This window comes from Crotalus tigris, unplaced genomic scaffold (assembly GCF_016545835.1).
Source record: "Crotalus tigris isolate CLP2741 ecotype Arizona unplaced genomic scaffold, ASM1654583v1 scf7180000018550.1270297659:1495590, whole genome shotgun sequence".
NCBI classification, from domain to species: domain Eukaryota; kingdom Metazoa; phylum Chordata; class Lepidosauria; order Squamata; family Viperidae; genus Crotalus; species Crotalus tigris.
In genome coordinates, this window is record NW_024097073.1 from 766461 (window position 1) to 785365 (window position 18905).

The window sequence follows — 18905 nt, forward strand, 5'->3', positions numbered from 1 at the left end:
CCAGAAGAAAAATAAACCTGGGAGAAAAACCTTCTTGGGATCTTTTTTGGCATATCACTGATTTTGAAGTCCCCAAAGGCCTTGTAGTGCTCTCTAAAGCTATGATGAGCAACTGAGGTGGATCAGAGCCTCAACGGTCCACAGTGTGCTAAGCCAAACCCTCATTTGTTAGATAAACTACAAATAGTTGAATTCACAGAGCATCCTAAGTTCAAATCACTTCCTCTTCCATCATTTAGCACAGAGGTCCCAAACCTTTTGGGCAGCAGGGCCCGGAGTTTTTTCCGCAGATCGGTACGTGGTTTTGTGTGCTGCCTGCATCCCGCAGATGGGGTTTTGTTTGTTTGTGCAGACCAGTGGCTGACATGCTGTGGCCCAGTACTGGTCTACAGACTGGGGGTTGGAGACCCCTGATTTAGCACATGATCAGAAACTCCTCCTTGTGGGGAAGGGGCAGTCTTGTAAATCAGTACGTGCTGAGTGGGCTTCCAGAATGGAGTCCAACTGCTAAGATGGACTCCTGCCAGATCCAAGAGTGATGCAAACATCTCTTAAAGTGGGGAGCCCAAATTAGTGAGTTAAGATGACACCTTTAGCAAATCAATACAATAGTTCAAATTCCATGATTCAACAGTTGATTCAACAAAACTAAGGAAACTCTAGTTTTACTGAGAACAACAGTGAGACGTGGGATGTTGCAACCATGGAAAATGAGGAATGAGTGAGCAAACTTTGCATTTTTATACTCAGCAGTTAGACTTGACTGGGTAGCAGGTCATTGCTAAAATGCTGTCATAAAATGAGTGAAAATTACATTTGCTTTCAACTATTTAGGTCAGAGGTCTTCAAACTTGGCTCTTTTATGACTTGTGGATTTCAACTTCCAGAATTCCTCAGTCAGTGTGCCTGGCTGAGGAATTCCGGGAGTTGAAGTCCACAAGTCATAAAAGGGCCAAGTTTGAAGACTTCTGATTTAGATCTTTGGGGGAGCATACAGAAAATGTTGTAATACTGCAAAATTATAGAGATTATATTTTTCTCATTAATTTATGTTGAAAGAAGCAAACCATCTTACCTATCAGCAAGTTGCAGTTTTGTTTCAGTTGGTGCAAAATAGTGTTATCTCTTTCTATCAGTTTTGAGGCTTGGGTTGAAATCTAGATCCAAGTCTAATTCACTTCAAGGATCAAGGGGATCTCAAGAAAAAGGTGAATTGATGAGGAAGCAACATGCTTATAACATTGTATATGCTCTCTCCTAGTTTTTTAATAGCATATTTTTAATTGTGGAATATTTTAATAGTTTATTTTATGGCTTTTTAAAATTGTATGCTGCCCAGATTCACATTTGTGAGATGGCAGCTATACCTGTATACACTTGATGGATAAAATAAACTCAATGGAAGTTACTTCAGTTTTAACTGAATCTGTTTTGGTGCTGTTGGATTAAAGTCTTTATCCTGGTTCATCCAAGCCGGGGATAAATAAGCAACATGGCAACTATTTTGGGAAGAAGGTTACAGTTTATTGAAGAGGCAGAAAGATGGTTCTTGCAGGAAAGAGCAGAGGAGAGAAGGGCTGAGCACATGGGTAGTAGGTTTTTCTAGCCTTTTGTTTGGAATAGTTTCCTGTTCCTGTGGCATGAACTTTGAGGCTATTTTTGAGTGTTTTTCTAGGCCTTGATATCTGTGGTTTAATCCTATTATCATATCCTGCTTCCCTGGTGATGGGGCTAATGACTCCTAGAGTTTGGATGGGGTATGCAGATTTTAAGTCTCTTTGTCTTGACAAACTTTCCTATGGTTTTACATTTGGATTTGTGTAGGGCTGGCTCCTGTTTGGGATAGAGAGATTTGGGGGCAGAGTTGGCTCCTGCTTTTAAAAATCCTTTTGAGGAAAAATATATTTTTCTGCCCTCTTAATATTTCCTTCTCTGGGGCTTTGACTTCCCACAGTGCTTTTATCACAAATCACTCATCCATCTTAAAACTTTTATTTCAGAATTCAAAGTTCAAAATTTAAATTCAATCAAGAGAACACTAGAGTACTTTCCACTTGGAAAATTTGTCAATTTTTGTGTTTATGCAAGAGATGCATGCTTCTTTTTTTTTTTTTTTGACTTGGAAAAATGCTCCCCAAAAATAAAGTTTTTAAACATGTGGCTAGGATCTCACACAATCTCACCAAGGCCATGGCAAATTATCAGCCCAGAAGAATTACTCCTCCCTGAAATCTTCCTATAAATGTAAATTAGGTACTTACTTAACAAGCTGTGTTAGCATTTTAAATGCTGCCTTGAAGATTTTTTAAAAAAATCTTTGTTACCTTTATTTTTAAAAATCTTAATAGAATTACATTAACATTCAGCCTACCTCTGAGAATAATCAAGTTGTTTTACTACTATTTTAACACTTTTCTTCATTTCTTCTACAATTTATTTATTTGGGAGGATGCTGGCCTACATACAGAACATGCCTTGTTGATCTGGGCTGCAAACTCCAGATAATCACTGGGAGACAGCAAAGTTTTAGATATTTTTTTTTAAATTTCTCTTGCATTCTCATCTAATGTTTGTCTGTATTTCTGCAGCTAGGGTTGAGAAAGAATTATATTTCCTTTTCTCTGGGTGATAAGAGGGGAAAGGATAGATGAAGAATCCTTACTTTTATCTGGACAGCAGTGCACTTAGTTAAATAACTTAAGACAGAGAAGGCCCCAAGGTCATTTAACAGGGAAAGATTATCACTCAACTATAGAGCACAGGTTTTACATAATAGAAGGTCCCGGCTGAATTACTATCTCAAGATAAGTTCCAAAAAACTTCTTCAATTTGAAAAGCTGTTGTTCACTCTCTTTTTCTCCCCCCAGGCTTGCACAACATTCCAACTAAATCTGATTCTGAGTAGCTCAAAATTGTACTAGAAACATTTTTCTAGTAATTTCTCATTAGGTTTGGCCCTCAACTTTGGGGGGGAAAACCATCCAAACTCACCTACTCCTGCTACAGTAACAATACATGGATATGTATGAACATACTAGGATAGTCTGATAATAGTTGGATTCAGAAACACATTAAAATAAATCTGAACAAACTGTTTTATGACTTAGGACTGTATGTTATGGATAGTTTATCATTTACTGATTGAAGCACCATCAGTTCTGATTATGAACTCAAATGGCATAGGTCATAAAACCTGTCAAGCTACAAAACCATAGCAATACTGATAGTACAAATCTCTCAAACACATTTTTTTTTTACTTATTCAAATAAATATCTGGCTAAGTAGCTGAACAGTGGCAGCAAACAATTCTGCTAAGTACTTTTTAGATTTTACTTCATGCTTCTCCAACTTTTCCTATTAAAAATGGCTCTAGAAGAGTTGACCCATAGCAAAAGGGAAAATTTAAGGATCCAGCATTTCATTGGCTTTGAAATGAAATACAATTTGTACTGTTTGTTAGCATGTGTGTCACAAAGCAATTTGCAAGTGAATGTGTCTTGGAGCCCACAATGGGATTCTTCAATTAGCCTGCAGTTGCAATAATTAAAAGTGCTTCGTTTTATCCATGCAGGTTTTGTTTACTGATGCTTCAGATACAATTTCCAAATTAATGGAATGTTCCATACGTGGACTAAGGAAAATGATCCGTTATGCACTCAATAACTTCTGCAAGTTTGTTAAAAAAAGTGGAAAGAGCAAACTGCATTTTCCCAGCTTATTGCTTTAGCTTGAAAATTTACATGGAGATGGAGAATAATTACAATTCATATTTCTGCCAACAAAATGTATTTTAAATATTTATTTGCAAAGGGAGGGAAGGAGAAATAGAAAAGAATTGTTTTGCTTTATAAAAAATACTACATTTTTGCAAAGTTTAGCAAGGGAGGAGATAGCACACCTATACAACTCAAAACTAGAGTGTTATTTGCTCATGAGGAATCAAAGGAAGGCTTTGCACATATAATGCATGAGTCCCTTTTTCGTTCGAGTCCCTTTTCTGTTTCTCTGTGATTTGTCTGGCATGTCATTCTTCGAGTAAGATAACTACTCAAATAATTAGATCTCAACACTGAGCTTGCAAGATTTCTGTATTTCAGTATCCTTGGTTTAATAGACATAGACTGATCATGGATGGGAAAATACTTACTTTGTCTAAGCCAGACATGTCAAACACAAGGCCCCGGGGGCCAGATGCGGCCCACGAAGCCATCCTGGAAACAGTGAGGGAACGGCCCCTGCTGCCTTGGCACTGGCCCAGGCCTGCCAGGAGGGAGCCAATGTACAATTTTGTGGTGGCCATCTATGCTGAAACGCATTCAGTCTTAGCTCCACAAGGCTGTCTGGAAATAGCGAGGAACCAGCCCCTGCCGCCTCGCCCCACCCCCTGGGTGCATGCCAGAGACCCTCAGATCTGTCCCACTTCTGTCCAGGCCCCCAGACACCCTTGATGCAAACAATGTAGAGCTGGCCACACCTACTCCATCCATGCTCACCCAGTAGGCTGCACCCACCCTGGCCACATCCCCCCCCCCAGGGCAACCGCAATGCTAAGGCGGCCCTCAATGAAATTGAGTTTGACACCCCTGGTCTAAGCCCACAAGAAGCAAGAGAGTGACACACCCTGAATTCTATCTGAATGTTCCTGGGCCCAGGAGGTTCAGCCAATCCTCCACCATCGCTCTTTTGTCACTTCTAGCAAGTTACTTGAGAGGTTCTCCATACTTTTTCTGGGCAAAGCCCAGAGGATTCCATTTTCAGTTCACCTCTTCATCAATGCTTCTTTCCACAGAAGAGTTGAATACTGTATATTTGAAAAATTTGAACAAAACCCTCTCTGCTATTTCTAATGGAGCAGTGACCATAAAGCAGAGGGTTTTCAAACTTGGCCCTTTTATGACTTGTGGACTTCAACTCCCAGAATTCCTCAGCCAGGCACTCCCACAATTCTGGGAGTTGAAGTCCACAAGTCATAAAAGGGCCAAGTTTGAAGACCCCTGCCATAAAGGAATCAGTGGTTAATTTAACAACCAGATTCCTTTTTTGGACTTTGAATGCGTTTGGATCTTTGCCGTGCAATCGCAGGTCTGTTTCTGAAAATATCTGCATTGCAGGATGGAAAAGGTATTGATGTTCCTAAGTCTTCTTGCTTTCGAAAAGAATCCACGGTCTGACCGGTTCGTTATATCAGATCCTTTAACTAGCCTGCAGGTTTGGTTGTTTGCTCTTTCGGTTAGTTTGCTCTCGTGCTAATGCGGCAGAGGACCGAGGGGACACCTATCTATACTAGCTCAACCAGTCTTTCCAAACAAGGAAAACGGTGAGCTGAAGAGGAGCTACAGCTAAAGAGGATCGCTGATGCCGGGCCCGTTCGCGATTGCTCCAGCTCCTGAAATCGACAGGCGGATAAACTGACCAGCCTCTCTGCGGTGCAACTTTCTCTTGCACGTCTATGGAGATTCTCAATTAACCAAGGTCAGGGTTGTCCCAAAGAGCCTTTTCCAAAAGGCAAGGTTTGTCCAAAGGGGAAAAACAAAAAACAAATTCCAGTTGCCTTTTGGAAAAGAACCTTTGAGATTTCTCTTGCACATGCTTTTCCCAGGGCGAAAGACTTCTCGTTTCCACAATTCTTACGAGCGCGATTACTTTTATTCTCCCGTGGTGTTACTGCCGTCCGCACAATCATGCTTGCTTTGGCCGACGGCGTGCATGACTCACTTACTATCCCTCGAGTGTTGCAATGCCGCCTAACTGGTTGCAAGTATTGCAGAGTGTTGAATGTTGAAGAAAAAGAGATATTTCTTCGCCCACTCCCACCCCGACCAAGAAAACCAGAGTGAGCTTCTTTTCCTTAAAGGAAAGTTTGTTTTCTTCTCCGGCGCCGCTAGATCGATAAAGAAGGCGGGCCGCACTACTGGGGTGGGGATATCTATCGACGTGTAACACACCCCTTTGAGGCACGCGGGCTTTTTGCCCGCTCACCTCCATCTCTCGTTAGTCGCCCTCGGATACTCCGACGGAGGGAGGGAGGAGAGTGAGGAGGAAAAAGGGGCGGGGGTCGTCCTAGAGGCGGAGCTGAAGGGGCGGGGGGCGGTGACCGTCTGTAGCCCCTTTGTTCGGGCGGGCGGGAGAAGAGGAATTGCACAAGGCGCGCGTCTTTGTGAGGTTCGCCGGGCGCATATCCAGTAAGTGAGCTTCCAGGGCGCGGGGAAAGCCCTCTCGGGATGGATTGGGTTGAGGGTAGGGGGTGTCCTGTCTTCTCGAGCCACGCGGCTCCTTTGCAGAGAGCCCAGTCCCGATTGCGCGCGGGGAGAAGAGGCTCGGACGCCAACATGGGATTCCCGGGGAGGGAAATAGAAGAGTGGGGGGTCGCGTTTAGGGTTTCTTAGGAGTTGGAGGAGCAACAGCAGCCTCCCCCCCAATTCCCCTGGATCGGATTCATGGCCGTTCTCTCCTTTTCGGTTTCTGGGTGGTTGCGCTTTCAGGAAAGGATTCTCCCGTTATGCATGGAAGGCTTTGGTTCCTTTGTGCGATACAGTAATGCTATTCTTTGAAATGCATTGTTTCGAGCCGTAGTCGTAGTGCCGTCCTTTTGCCCAGACCGTGCTTTTGAGCTGCCTGTTAAACGACCCTTTCCCTTTATTTTGCTCAGGACCCCGGTACCCTCCTCCCTTTGCCCCCTAATTTACTATAAAGCATTAACACCAGCCTTTTTTTTTTTTTTATCAGCCCGAGTTTCCACTGGGAACAAAATCACTTCGGAGCCAGATTTTTTAAAAAGACTTAATTGGAGAGGGGGCAGGATGATATATACCTGGGGCTTCAGAGCAGTTAAATGATTCATGTTTTGTGAAGTATGTTTACCCCAGTTTGATAGGAAGGGCCCCGTTGGCAGTCAATACTTGAAATTATATATAGTAATTAAGGATGAAAAGAATTGGACAAATGACCAAGATTATATCCATATGGGTTTTGGTATGTCTGATTGAGGTATATTGGCTAAGAAGGTCCACTTCTCTCTCATTTGGTAAGTTGTGTCTGTTCTTTTGGGCAGCAGTCTTAACCCAGCTGGTTCTCTGATGTTGTTTCTTGGCTCCAGGCACATAGCCGGTTATTGACCATTTTTTAATCCTGAGCAGCTCCCCCCCCTTTCTCTGGCCTTTTGAATTTTAATACTACAGTATTATTATTTAGATTTCTTGAGTTCTGACAGAGGTTCCCCTCAGTTCTGGCTAAAAAATGTGAATACTGAAAGAGAAGGTTTATAGAGATTACCTGATTCTGGAAAGTTGCACAAATTAGTATTTCTAAAGGCACTAAACTGACTGTAATTGATATTTGCCAATACTATTATCTGATCAAGCAAACAAGGTTTATCAGAACGATCTAAATTACTTTTGTCCAGGTAGCAAAACTGTGGTTTGGTGGATAAAGAAATTTCCTGGGGATCTTGTTGATGTTGCATCATTTCTTTTTTAACTCAGCACTGTTGCTTCCTGAAAGAATGAAGGGGAGAGGAGACAAATTTTTCCACTCTGAGAATACAGAATTGTAAAAAGCAGCTACAAGAAAAATTCTTTTATCTTCTACATTCCTGACCTTTTCTTTAGGGCCATCCTTATGTCATTTCCTTACATGCTTGAAACTAGCAGAGAATGTGACAATAATTTTCTATGGACTTAAAATATTTATTTGAATGGCTAGAGTTATTAACTTATTCCAGAATGTAAACTGCAATTATAGCTGTGCCTTGTACCTGTGGACAGTAAATGAAGCCTTATATTCATTTTAAGGTTGGCTCTGGACACCATTCACTTATATGATACTATAGGTTTTTTTAAAGACTCTCTGGATAGAGAGCTTTAGATCCTGCATAGTATTCATTCTTTTTAGCCACAAGGAGCACAAACTAATTGCAAAACTGCCTAAGCCCAGAGTTCACTTGGAAGCTAAGTAGCTCCTGAGTGCTTGCATTGTATGTTTAAAGAAAATAATGTTGGGTCTATACAAAGTGCATTTGTTAAACTGAAGTAATTGAGTTCTGAATGCTGTGAAACAGCTATTCACAATGAGGGTACCTTCTCATATTACATTATTTTCTTTCTGGACATAGTTGAGCACAAAATATTCCTTGCATAGAAATGTTTAAGTGGAGTTTCCATGTGGGAGAGGCACCGGCTCCCAGGATCTTGTTTAATTTGTTTTCTTTACTACAAGTTTATTCACTACCACTATCCAGAGATGTAGGCAAGGTATTTGAGTTTTACAACCTTATTTTGTCTCTTGGAAATAAAACAAAGCTTGCAGCTACCTGCAAACTTTCATTATTTCAGATGTGTTACTTAAGGAAAGAGGGTGCTTAGTGGTAAAGTCATTTTTACAATAGACTCAAATCTGTCTTCTACTATCTCTGGAATAAAACATTAAGTGTTAAACAGGAAAACACCAAATGCATACTAGCAAGTGTTTTGCAGCTACACATATCTTGATAACCAGTGTATTTTGAATTTATTATCAGTAAATGAGTATAAAATGTGAGTTATGAAGTGAGGGAGGATATCCTTTCTCTTTAAAAAAGATATTTAAAAACTGAGTGTAAGATAACTCAGCTCACCTGCCTAAGTTAGTCCTTCTCCTCAACTTCCACTCTCTCCCCACCTGATTCAGGACACACTGTTCTTTGTCCCAAACATTTGAATTACCTTATGTATGCTTTAATTTACTTTAATTCTGCTATGCTTGTTTTTGGCAGCCATCCAAATTTTTGTTTCTTTTGCTCTTTAGTGCTTAGTAGGTAAATAAGTGATAATATCCCGTTGGATTAGTCACCTGGATTTAATCACATAGTAATGATGATAAACTGATTGATTCAGGCAGGATAAAACACTCATGTTAGTTTAGAAACAGGAAAGGCTGATTTTTCATGTGCTACTCATCATGTGTTATTCATTTATTATTAAAGAAAATCAAGTATTGTGGGAATCCAAAGCCTGTAAGAAAGTGAGTTTTTGTGAATTCAGAGACTTGTTCTCTGAACAATTGATAACAATGCATTCTACAGGCATTAGGTACCTTCAAATACATGACATTGATTAAACAGTGCTGTGTGTGCCTCCCTGAACCCTACTGAATTAAGTTAATTGGCACATTCAGGATTGTCACTTTAATATTAGCTGAATGTTTCACTGTTTCTGCAATATATTGTTAACCTGAATATTTTTAGGAATAGTCCTTTTCTTTTACCACTGAGCATGTTTTTCTTTCCAAGGATAAGAAAAAATGCAAATACAAAAATCAAAGGACTATTTTTTAAATCTTACACTGATTGCATCCTTTAGCATCATCTGGAGAGGGTGGGTAGACCTAAGCAAATTTTCCTGTTATATTAAGAAGAGTGCCAGAATGGAAGCATTTGCCATTGCTTCTGTTTCATTACTTCCAGATGACCCTGTTTATCACCCAAGTTTTCTGATTGCAGATTAAATGCAACGGGGATTAAATGATTACATTTGACTGTTTCTAGATCTGTAGAATAGATCATACCTACTGTTATAAGCTGTATGTTTAAATGTAGGTAGGATTTACACAGAACTGACAGCCAGTGAGCTCTCATCCTTTAGTAAGATAAAAGAAATTACATAGTTGGAGTTTTCATGCTTAATGCAGTGAAAAGCCTTCCCTTCCCAGGCACTTTAAACTAATTTGATAACTACACTGTGGTTACCCAGTTGTAATATCCAGTCACTATATTGGGAGATACATGATGACTCAGATATCTCTTGCAGTGATTGCACATATCAGTCGATTGAAAAGAGATTACTTTGGGTGGGGGAGGGGAGGAAGTTACAAGTGGAACTGAGATAAACTAGAACAGTGATGGCGAACCTTTTAGTGACCAAGTGCCCAAAAACTGCCCCCCCACCCTGGTCCCTGCTCCACCCTGCCCACTGGGCCACCCACCACTTCCACTGTCTCCCACAGATCATCCAGGCAGCCCAGCAGTGCCATGGCGGCCACGCCCTCCGCCCATGTCCCGCACCAGCATCTGTGTGCGATGAGGTGCAAGGATAGAGTCTTGTCCCCGCTGCCTGGCTACCATGTCCTTGGTTGCGCTGCTTCACATGGGCTGTGCCCAGGGGCGACTCCTCCGGGAGAGCTGCTGGTGAGGAAGAGGCCATGGGAGGAGGTGGGCTAGGGAGACAGTGCGTGTGCCCACAGAGAGGGCTCCTGGTGCCGCCTCTGGCACCCGTGTTATAGGTTTGCCACCACTGATCTAGAACTTCATGTGACTGGCAAAGTCAAGGGTTTTGATTGTCTTCTTGGTCAGGTCTCTACTCCCATCTGAAAACTTGTTTCACTGCTTTGGGTTTAATTCTCAAAGAGATTGATGAAGGTGATGGAAGCAATAAATAGAGCATTAGGGAGCCTGCTACCTATGATCTGGGCAAGCAAGCATCAGTGAAGAACAGAACTGTGCCCTAGGATTACAGTTACTGCTATGTGGCATCCTTTTATGGGTACCTCCCTTACTTCAGGACACATTCATTGTGCATGAGCACTGGAGCGTCATGCCCATCCCAGGCTACCCGGATGTGGCATCCGTCCAACAACTAAGACACGCTCACTCACAGAAGGAGCTTTTGCCAAACCTCTTTCATGGATTTTAGGGCTAAATGGACAGTGAAGGAATAGGAAAAAGAAAATTCACCCTTGCAGTTAATTGCTTCTGTCCAGTTTGGTTGACTTGCTTCATTCACATCTCTTCAGCCTTCTGTATGAAGTGTTGTGATGTCCACTTAGGAGTTTTTAGGGAGACGGTGTCCATCTGCACTTGTTCTGTGCAAAAAAGCATCTCCTGGTATTGTTGGGGAGAAGGATAAAAATAGCTGCAAGGGGAAAGATTGAAATTGACAGTGAATCCAGCCGCAAGAAAACTTAAAGGCACTTGAATTGTGGCTTTGTTTTTTCCTATAGAGACAATATTAATTTGGGAGAGGAAACTTAGGTGAGGAGTTGAGGAGAGGTGCCTTTTTCTCCTAGGTGCCATATCCCACCCAAGTTGGATCCCTTGAAGTTGCCAGTAGTGATAGAAGATTTTTCAGATACTTCATTTGACCACAAATTTGCCTTGAGCCGAATCTATGAACAGTGAGAAAAGAGGGAAGGAAAAAGCAATTGCTTTCTGAGTCTGTTCTGAGGGGTGATAACTTGCCACCTTTTAATCAATGTAGGGTAGTCAATATATGTTAAACTGGTAGGAATTCATGGCCAATTTTGTATTTCTTGTCTCTTTGCCTCTATAAATTCATGTGTTTCTATGTGAACGTGTGTGTGTGTGTTCATATGCATGCTGGTACATATTTAAAAAGTAATGTATTCAATTGCTGTGGAGAATGTATGGTGTTCAACTGATAACAGATTAGAGAGGTTTTCAAATTTGAAGTTAGTTTTTTAAGGAAATGAAATTAAGCTTGATGTCATCTGGCTTCAGTGGTTTCTAAAGGCCTGGGGAAAGATGGGGGAAAATCCACTTTCAGATCTGAGCATTTCCTCATCTTTTAAGTAGAAGTTGTGTTTGGATAAATATTGATTGAATACTTTGCTTCTAAAGGAAGTTTAAATATTATTTTATGACTGCATGATTATAAATAAAATTAGTCTGGTATTTATTTATTTATTTATGAGACTTATATACCGCTTTAAGTGCAAGCACTCTCTAAGCGGTGTACACCAGTAAGCAATGTATATATATATTTACATTGCCCCCAACAATCTGGGTCCTCATTTTACCTACCCCGGAAGGATGGAAGGCTGAGTCAACCTTGAGCCGGTGAGATTTGAACCGCTGACCTGCTGAACACAGTCAGCTAAAGTGGCCTGCAGTACTGCACCCTAACTGCTGCGCCACCTCGGCTCATATTAAAATTAGTCCATGCTGGTGTAGTTTTCTTGACAATGTGGAATTTTGTTTTTCAATATTGGAAGCTGTTTACTGTTAATTTGTTCCTGGATGTGAAGTTCAATGAATTTTGTGATTCTTGTTAAAAATCTCACATCATGTGGTTCCACTGAAGTCTTGTAGTTGGTGGTCTCATGATCTTATCCATTAAAAAAAATCAAATCTGAGGAAAAGGTTTGGGAAATCTACTGTAGCATTTGAATGCAACTGATTTGCCTTTGGAAAATATGTACTTGAAATCAAGACTCAAGAGAGCAAGTATTTTTAGTTCACGTACATGTTCTGAAGCCCATGAGGATTCAAAAAAAAAAGTTCAGAATCAAACTTGAATTTCCTGGGAAAGTTTTTTTTTACTAGCATTTGAAAAAAAAAAATCTTGAAGTTATTGCTTACAATAATATATAAACAAACAAATACTGTTTTGGATCACATGACTGATGTTATGTAATTTTGTTTGAAGGAAGGAAGGAAGTTTTAAAGTAGAATAGAAAAGCTACGTATTTCCCTCCAGATGTTAGAGAAGAGGCTATACTTGAATAGCAAGTGCTGCTGGTGAAGGCACCCATGCAGCATTAGACAAGTACTGTTGTTTCATCCCTGTTAGGGATTAAAATAAAGTCTTCTGGAATTGTGTTTTGTCAGAGAAGGCAGTAGACCAAAGATTCATAAGCCCCATTCTCTGCTGACATCACCCTGAGCATTTCTCTGAGATTCATCAACTCTGACATTTCTGCAGTTAATTCTTATTATTGTGGGCAGGGAGAAAGGAAAAGACTAGAAGGAAAAAATAATGTCTTTGTCCTATACGGATCATAAGGATCATAAGGCTCCCTATTGCTGTCGTTCCAGGATTGCTCTGTTTGTGTCCATGAGCGTTTTCTTTTTATTTTCTTATCTCAACACTTTATTATTTCCAGGGGTGGGTGGAGAAGAGTGAGGAGAGGGGGATCTTTCTCCTGACCTCTAGAGTGGAATGATATGACAAATTCCTCTCAGTTTAACCTTTTGCCTATTGTGTTTCTTGGCTGCAGGCCTACGCTGAGCCAAGATGAGCTGGAGCTTCCTGACTCGCCTCCTTGAGGAGATCAACCAGCATTCAACCTTTGTGGGAAAGGTGTGGCTGACGGTGTTGATTGTCTTCCGCATTGTCTTGACTGCTGTCGGTGGCGAGTCAATCTACTACGATGAACAGAGCAAGTTTGTCTGCAATACACAGCAGCCAGGCTGTGAAAATGTCTGCTACGATTCCTTTGCCCCCCTTTCGCATGTCCGTTTCTGGATTTTCCAGATCATTGTGATAGCCACACCCTCAGTAATGTACCTGGGCTTTGCACTGCACCGGATTTCACACCAACCTCCTCGAAAAAGCAGGGCACCTGTGGTGCGACATGGTGCTGCCCGGGATTATGAGGAGGCCGAGGACAATGGGGAGGAGGACCCCATGATCTTTGAGGAGATTGAGCATGAGAGGTCGGTAAAAGAGCCTGAAAGCCAGAAACATGATGGCCGCCGGCGTATCAAAAATGATGGTCTGATGACAGCATATGTGCTTCAGCTGCTGACCCGTTTAGTTTTTGAGGTGGGCTTTCTGCTGGGGCAATATATGCTCTACCAGTTTGAGGTTAACCCCTCCTATATATGCAAAAGCAGCCCCTGTCCTCACATGGTGGATTGCTTTGTTTCTCGCCCCACTGAGAAAACCATTTTCCTTCTCATCATGTACGCAGTGAGTGGGCTCTGCCTGCTTCTCAATATCTGTGAGCTCTTCCACCTAGGCTTTGGGGGGATCCGGGATGCACTCCGTGGCCTTAAGGACGATGCTCTGCCCCCAAAGCCCCAATATGCTCAGAAGGATCCCTCTGCACCCCCAACCTACCACTCTCTGAAGAAAGAGCCCTCCAAAGGCCAACTGGCCAAGGAGAAATTGGGTTACAGGGAAGAGAGCATGGCTGCCGAGCGTTACCCTGTGGCATCAAGACTCCCCAGCCATGAATTGGAGCGACTGCGTAAGCACCTGAGGGTAGCCCAGGAGCATCTAGAAATGGCTTTCCAACTGCAGCCGGAGGGTATCGCCAGCCCTTTGCGAAGTAGCAGCCCAGAATCGAATGGATTGGCTGCGGAGCAGAATCGCTTCAACTTGGCCCACGAGAAGGAAGGGGTAGCTTGTGAACGACCTAGTGGTAAGTGGGATGAGGAACAAGCTTTGTTTGGAGGTCAGTGCCAGTGTATTAGAAAAAGTCAACCATCGATGGGCAAGAATGGGACATTTTGGCAGGAGCCCTTATTCTGAGTCTGAATGTGGTTATATTTAAAAAGCAATTAGTGTGAATAGTTGGTTGCTTGGGGCTGTTAGCCGTTGGTCCACTTAGTTCTCTGAACCAAACGTGCCTCTAAGCTCTCTTTGCAGTGTGCCTGGGACACTGAACCGTTTTTCTCATTAAGTGGTCCTTCTTAAGATGGCGAGTGGCATGATGGAGGGGGAATGATTGCGGTGGTTTTAGTGGTGTTTTAAAAAATTGCATCAGTAATCTGTACACTTCTCAGAATTTCTCCTTTTTTTCCAAGTAATTTTATTAAAGACTACCAATAAAGGGGGAATATTTGTCGCTCAGGGTTGAAACGAGGAGTCCTTGGTGCTCTCTAAGCTTGGTTGTTGTCTTGCAGACGGGTCATTATCCAAAGTAGGTAACATGATGTTACCTACTTTGAGTAGTGAAATGTTTGCAAGACAACAACCAAGCTCAGAGAGCACCAAGGACCCCTCACTGAAGACTATAATGACAGTAGGACTTCTCATAATTTCTCCATGAGGTTTGAATTGCCAGCTGTTTTGCCTTTTCCATAGGTTCAAATTATATCATTTGCTAGGACAGGCATGTAAAGTCTGGCATAGAGAAAAAAAAAACATGGATGGATGCTGATGGATAAATCTTACCCATTGTATGGTGTGACAACGCAGAATCGGATATCCCCACAAAAGCTGGGAACCCCCAAAAAGTAATGAAGAGTGGGCAGCAGGATCTGTTCTTCAGGGATTGGAGTGAGAGGCTAAAATCCTTGTCTTCTTATTTCCAGGTCTCTGAAGCATTGGACAACTGCTTGTCCCACAGTTGACAAGAAGAAGTGGAGAGAACTGAAAGCATGTACATAAGTGCACATAAAATAAGCCTGATGTTTGGAAGTACCCTGATGGAAGAGTCGGGGGATGAGAATATGCTTCGATCCTGTTTCTATGGAAAGAAAGCAACAAGGCGATGCATATGAATCACCACTTCCCAGATCTGGCTGGGCGGGGCAGCTGTAATGATTACTTTCATAAGTCTTTATATGTGTGTCTTTTTATGGGGTCTAAAAGGGAAACTTTTTTTTTTTTTTACTTTTATACATGTTGTACAGGTACTGCTGTTCTACCAAGGGGGCATTTTGTCTTTTTTTTTTTTTTTTCCACCTCTTTCCAACGGTACTGGATTATTAGCTACATAGCAATTGCCTCTCCCTCTTTATACTTTGTGTTATTTCAGCTCACTGTACATAAGCGGATATCTCCAACTTCCCAGGATTTTGCACAGGATTCATCTGCGCACGTGGACTCCCTAATTTTTGGTTTCCTCTTCCTTGACCACCAGATAATGGAAGAGATTGGTGGTTGGGCCAAAGATAATTCTGCTGCATTCCAAGATGCTGACTTATGAGCCGCGTCTGCCTTCCTTGCCCTCTGTGGGGGGCTGTGCTCTGTTCCTCCTGAATGGCAGGGGGACCCAAGTCACGTTTTGAGTCATCTCAGAGACAGACATGTTTTTTTTAAATGTTTTTTTAAATGTTTTTTAAATATAATTTACCGGAACGGTTCTGAATTTTTGTTCTTTTATATGGATGTATAATATATACAGTTTATATATATATATATATATATTTGGTAAAAAGAAAGATTTTTTTATAGCAATCTTGATGTCTTGACTCTATTTGTAGGGGAAAAAAGTAATTAGTAAGAAGGTTTGCATAGTTTTATGGATGATTAGGATGTCTTGGTTGTACTCTAAAATCTCAATGAGAATTGCGAAAAAGATGTGGATCCCAGCAAGTCAATAAATAATGTAAGCCAGGAGAAGGCATTGTGTATTTGCAGCTGAGTTAAATCCTTAAAATATTTGGGACTTTCCAACACCACAGGACCGATGCATATATATTGTTGGAGGGTTAATAATTTGGCTTAATTTCCAGAAAAGAAAGTAGATAGGTTGTAACACATCAAAGCTTAATGCACCAATTTATCTTATTATCTTTATTTTTTTATAAAAAAGTCATGAAGTGTGCTATGAATTTTTGAGTAGGTTTATTAAGATGGAGGGTTTAATTAAGATGGAGCTGGGATGTTTTAAGAAGTGCCTTATCCTGGGTCAAAGTTTTGGCTAATTTAACAATCATTTCTCAAGGAGTGTTTTGCCAAAAACTGAGAGGAGGCAAAATTCAGTCACCTTATTGCCAGGCAACGGTATAAGAATATAAGCAGTGTCCTGTCAGATAGGACCTTTGCCCCGCCTTCAGCAGTCTCCTCACAGTGGTCAATCAACTGCTCAAGAAATCCCATAAGTCTCTCAGCAGGTGGCCTTAAGGGCAATAAAGCGGTAATCAAAGCAAATAGCCATTAATCTCCCTGACTTTCATGTACTGGTCCAACTGTTTTCTGAAACCAGCCAAGTTAGTAGCCAGCACACATCTTGTGATAGCAAATCTTAAAATATTGAATTATGTGTACTATTAAAAAAAATCCTTTTGCTGGTCCTGATTCTTCCAGTATTCAGTGTCTTCCTGACAGAGAGGAAGCAGGAAATGGGCCCAGACTGAAAAGCAGCATTTAAGGCATAAGATGTCGGTCCAAGATAGTTTTCTTGCAAAGTTGCTTTGAAATTGCACCTGTGGAAAACGATTGCCTTCCTTCATATGATGCCTGAAGCCAAGTGTCTTCCTGATGCTCTTTGCTGTGCTCTAGCTGAGAAGTGACGAGAGCATAAATCTTGGGTCTTCAAACTTGGCCCTTTTATGACTTGTGGATTTCAACTCCCAGAATTCCTCAGCCAGGCACGCTGTCTGAGGAATTCTGGGAGTTGAAGTCCACAAGTCATAAAAGGGCCAAGTTTGAAGACCCCCAGCATAAATGATTGTTGCAGGATTGTATTGAGCTTAGGGATGACCACTTATATGTTACCCATTTTAATCTATATATCTTGGGGGTTCTCAAATTTTGCAGCACCTAACTGTCAACTACAGGTTTCCACAGGCAAAGTGAGAAAGAAAGCTCAGAGTGCATTTTTACAATGCCCTAAATTTGCTTGTGCAAGTGTGATCGATACTAAATAGTTGTGCCCTAATAAGTTCCTGGAGCAACTTGCTTAGTTAATAACTTAACAGTCTCCCCTCATGGAGTATTATACAGGTAGTCCTCAATTTATAACATTTCATTTAGTGATTGTTTGAAGCTATGGCACTGAAAAAAGTGACAACCGCACATTCAATTGTTGTCCCTATAGTCATGTGATCAAAATCCAGGTGTTTTCTCAATCTGCTGTTTTGGGGATGTGTTCTACCAGCTCAGTGCTCCCCAGGAAATGTAGCTGAAATCATGTTATTTGGCAGTTATGGAAGTCCAGCACATCTCACGGACATCTCATTGTGGAGGCCAAATTACTGGAACTGTTCTCTCTCTCACACACCTTTATAGGGATGTGGCTGGATTGGGTTCTGGGCTTCATGCAAAGAGAAGAGGTGGGGAATTCAAAATTGTTTAATTCATATTTTCTTAAAACTACCTTGTGAAGGTTGGTCCATAAATTATTTCAGTATGCTATTAAATCTGAATTGGAATGAGCCTGCAGAGGAAATAGTGTCTGAAAATGAGAGAAATGAAGCCAGGGTTCAACTTACGTTTATAAACACTCTATATCCGTATATCACCTATATATCTACTGTACAGGTAGTCCTTGACTTACGATCATAGTTGAGCAGAAATTTCTGTTGCTAAGTGAGGCATTTAAGTGACTTTGATCCCATTTTACAACCTTTTTTGACACAATTATTAAATAAAACCACTGCAGTTGTTAAGTGAATCATGCAGTCATTAAGTGGATCTGCTTCCCCCATTGACTTTGCTTATTGGAAGTCAGCTGGGAAGGTTACAGAGGGTGACCACATAACCCTGGGACAGTGCAACCATCGTAAATCCACAAGCTTCCTAATTTTGATCATATAACCATGAGGATCCTGCAATAGACATATGTGAAAACTGGACATGTCATTTTTTTCAGTGCCATTGTAACTTTGAATGGTTACTACCTACCTACCCACCCACCCACCCACCTACCTTCCTTCTGCTTTCAACAAGGGAAATTTCACCTACGAGCCATGTTGGATCACACTAGATCAGGGGTGTCAAACTGCCGGCCCGTGGACCGGATATGTCATGCCGAAACCGCGCCCACCCCAGCTCTGGCAATGGGGAAAAAGTTGCGATACGTCACAACATGTCACGTGACATTGCGAGTTTGACACCCCTGCGCTAGAGGGTCTTCTGCTCCAACATGTAACCCAAGGGTCAGCCTATTGCAAATATGATCTCCAAGGTCCCTTCCAACTTTATTATTATTATTATTATTATTGATCATCGCACAGTCAGCCAGATGTTCAGACTGGATTTGGCATTTTGTCTACCTATCGAGTCCTTACCCAGACCTGGGATAGGCAGATGTGGAGGTTTGATGGTATTACAGATATCGTCGCAGGATGGAAGCAGTTCCTAGTAAGGCCGCCTTTTGCAATTGACTAATAGCGAATTTGTCAATGCCAATGGTGTTCAAGTGGTGCTCCAGTTGTTTTGGGATTGCACCCAAGGAGCCTATCACTATTGGTATTACCCTTGCTTGCTTTTGCCACCGTCTTTCTATTTCTATTTGT

The 18905-nt window shown here is 41.6% G+C and overlaps 1 protein-coding gene across 3 annotated transcripts; it reads left to right on the forward strand.

Annotated features, from left to right (window-relative positions):
• The first annotated feature begins 5330 nt into the window (after positions 1-5330).
• On the forward strand, positions 5331-16743 carry LOC120312977 (gap junction gamma-1 protein-like). 3 transcript variants are annotated; one of them, XM_039354394.1, is made up of 3 exons: positions 5331-5473; positions 12989-14137; positions 15033-16743. In XM_039354394.1, the coding sequence occupies exons 2-3, from the start codon at positions 13006-13008 to the stop codon at positions 15038-15040; spliced, it is 1140 nt and encodes a 379-aa protein (XP_039210328.1). In that variant the 5' UTR covers positions 5331-5473; positions 12989-13005; the 3' UTR covers positions 15041-16743. The 3 variants fall into 3 exon arrangements, with proteins under 3 accessions (XP_039210328.1, XP_039210327.1, XP_039210329.1); XM_039354393.1 differs by lacking the exon at positions 5331-5473 and adding an exon at positions 6051-6183 and having other exon boundaries at positions 15033-16733; XM_039354395.1 differs by lacking the exon at positions 5331-5473 and adding an exon at positions 6803-7025.
• The last annotated feature ends 2162 nt before the right edge of the window (positions 16744-18905 follow it).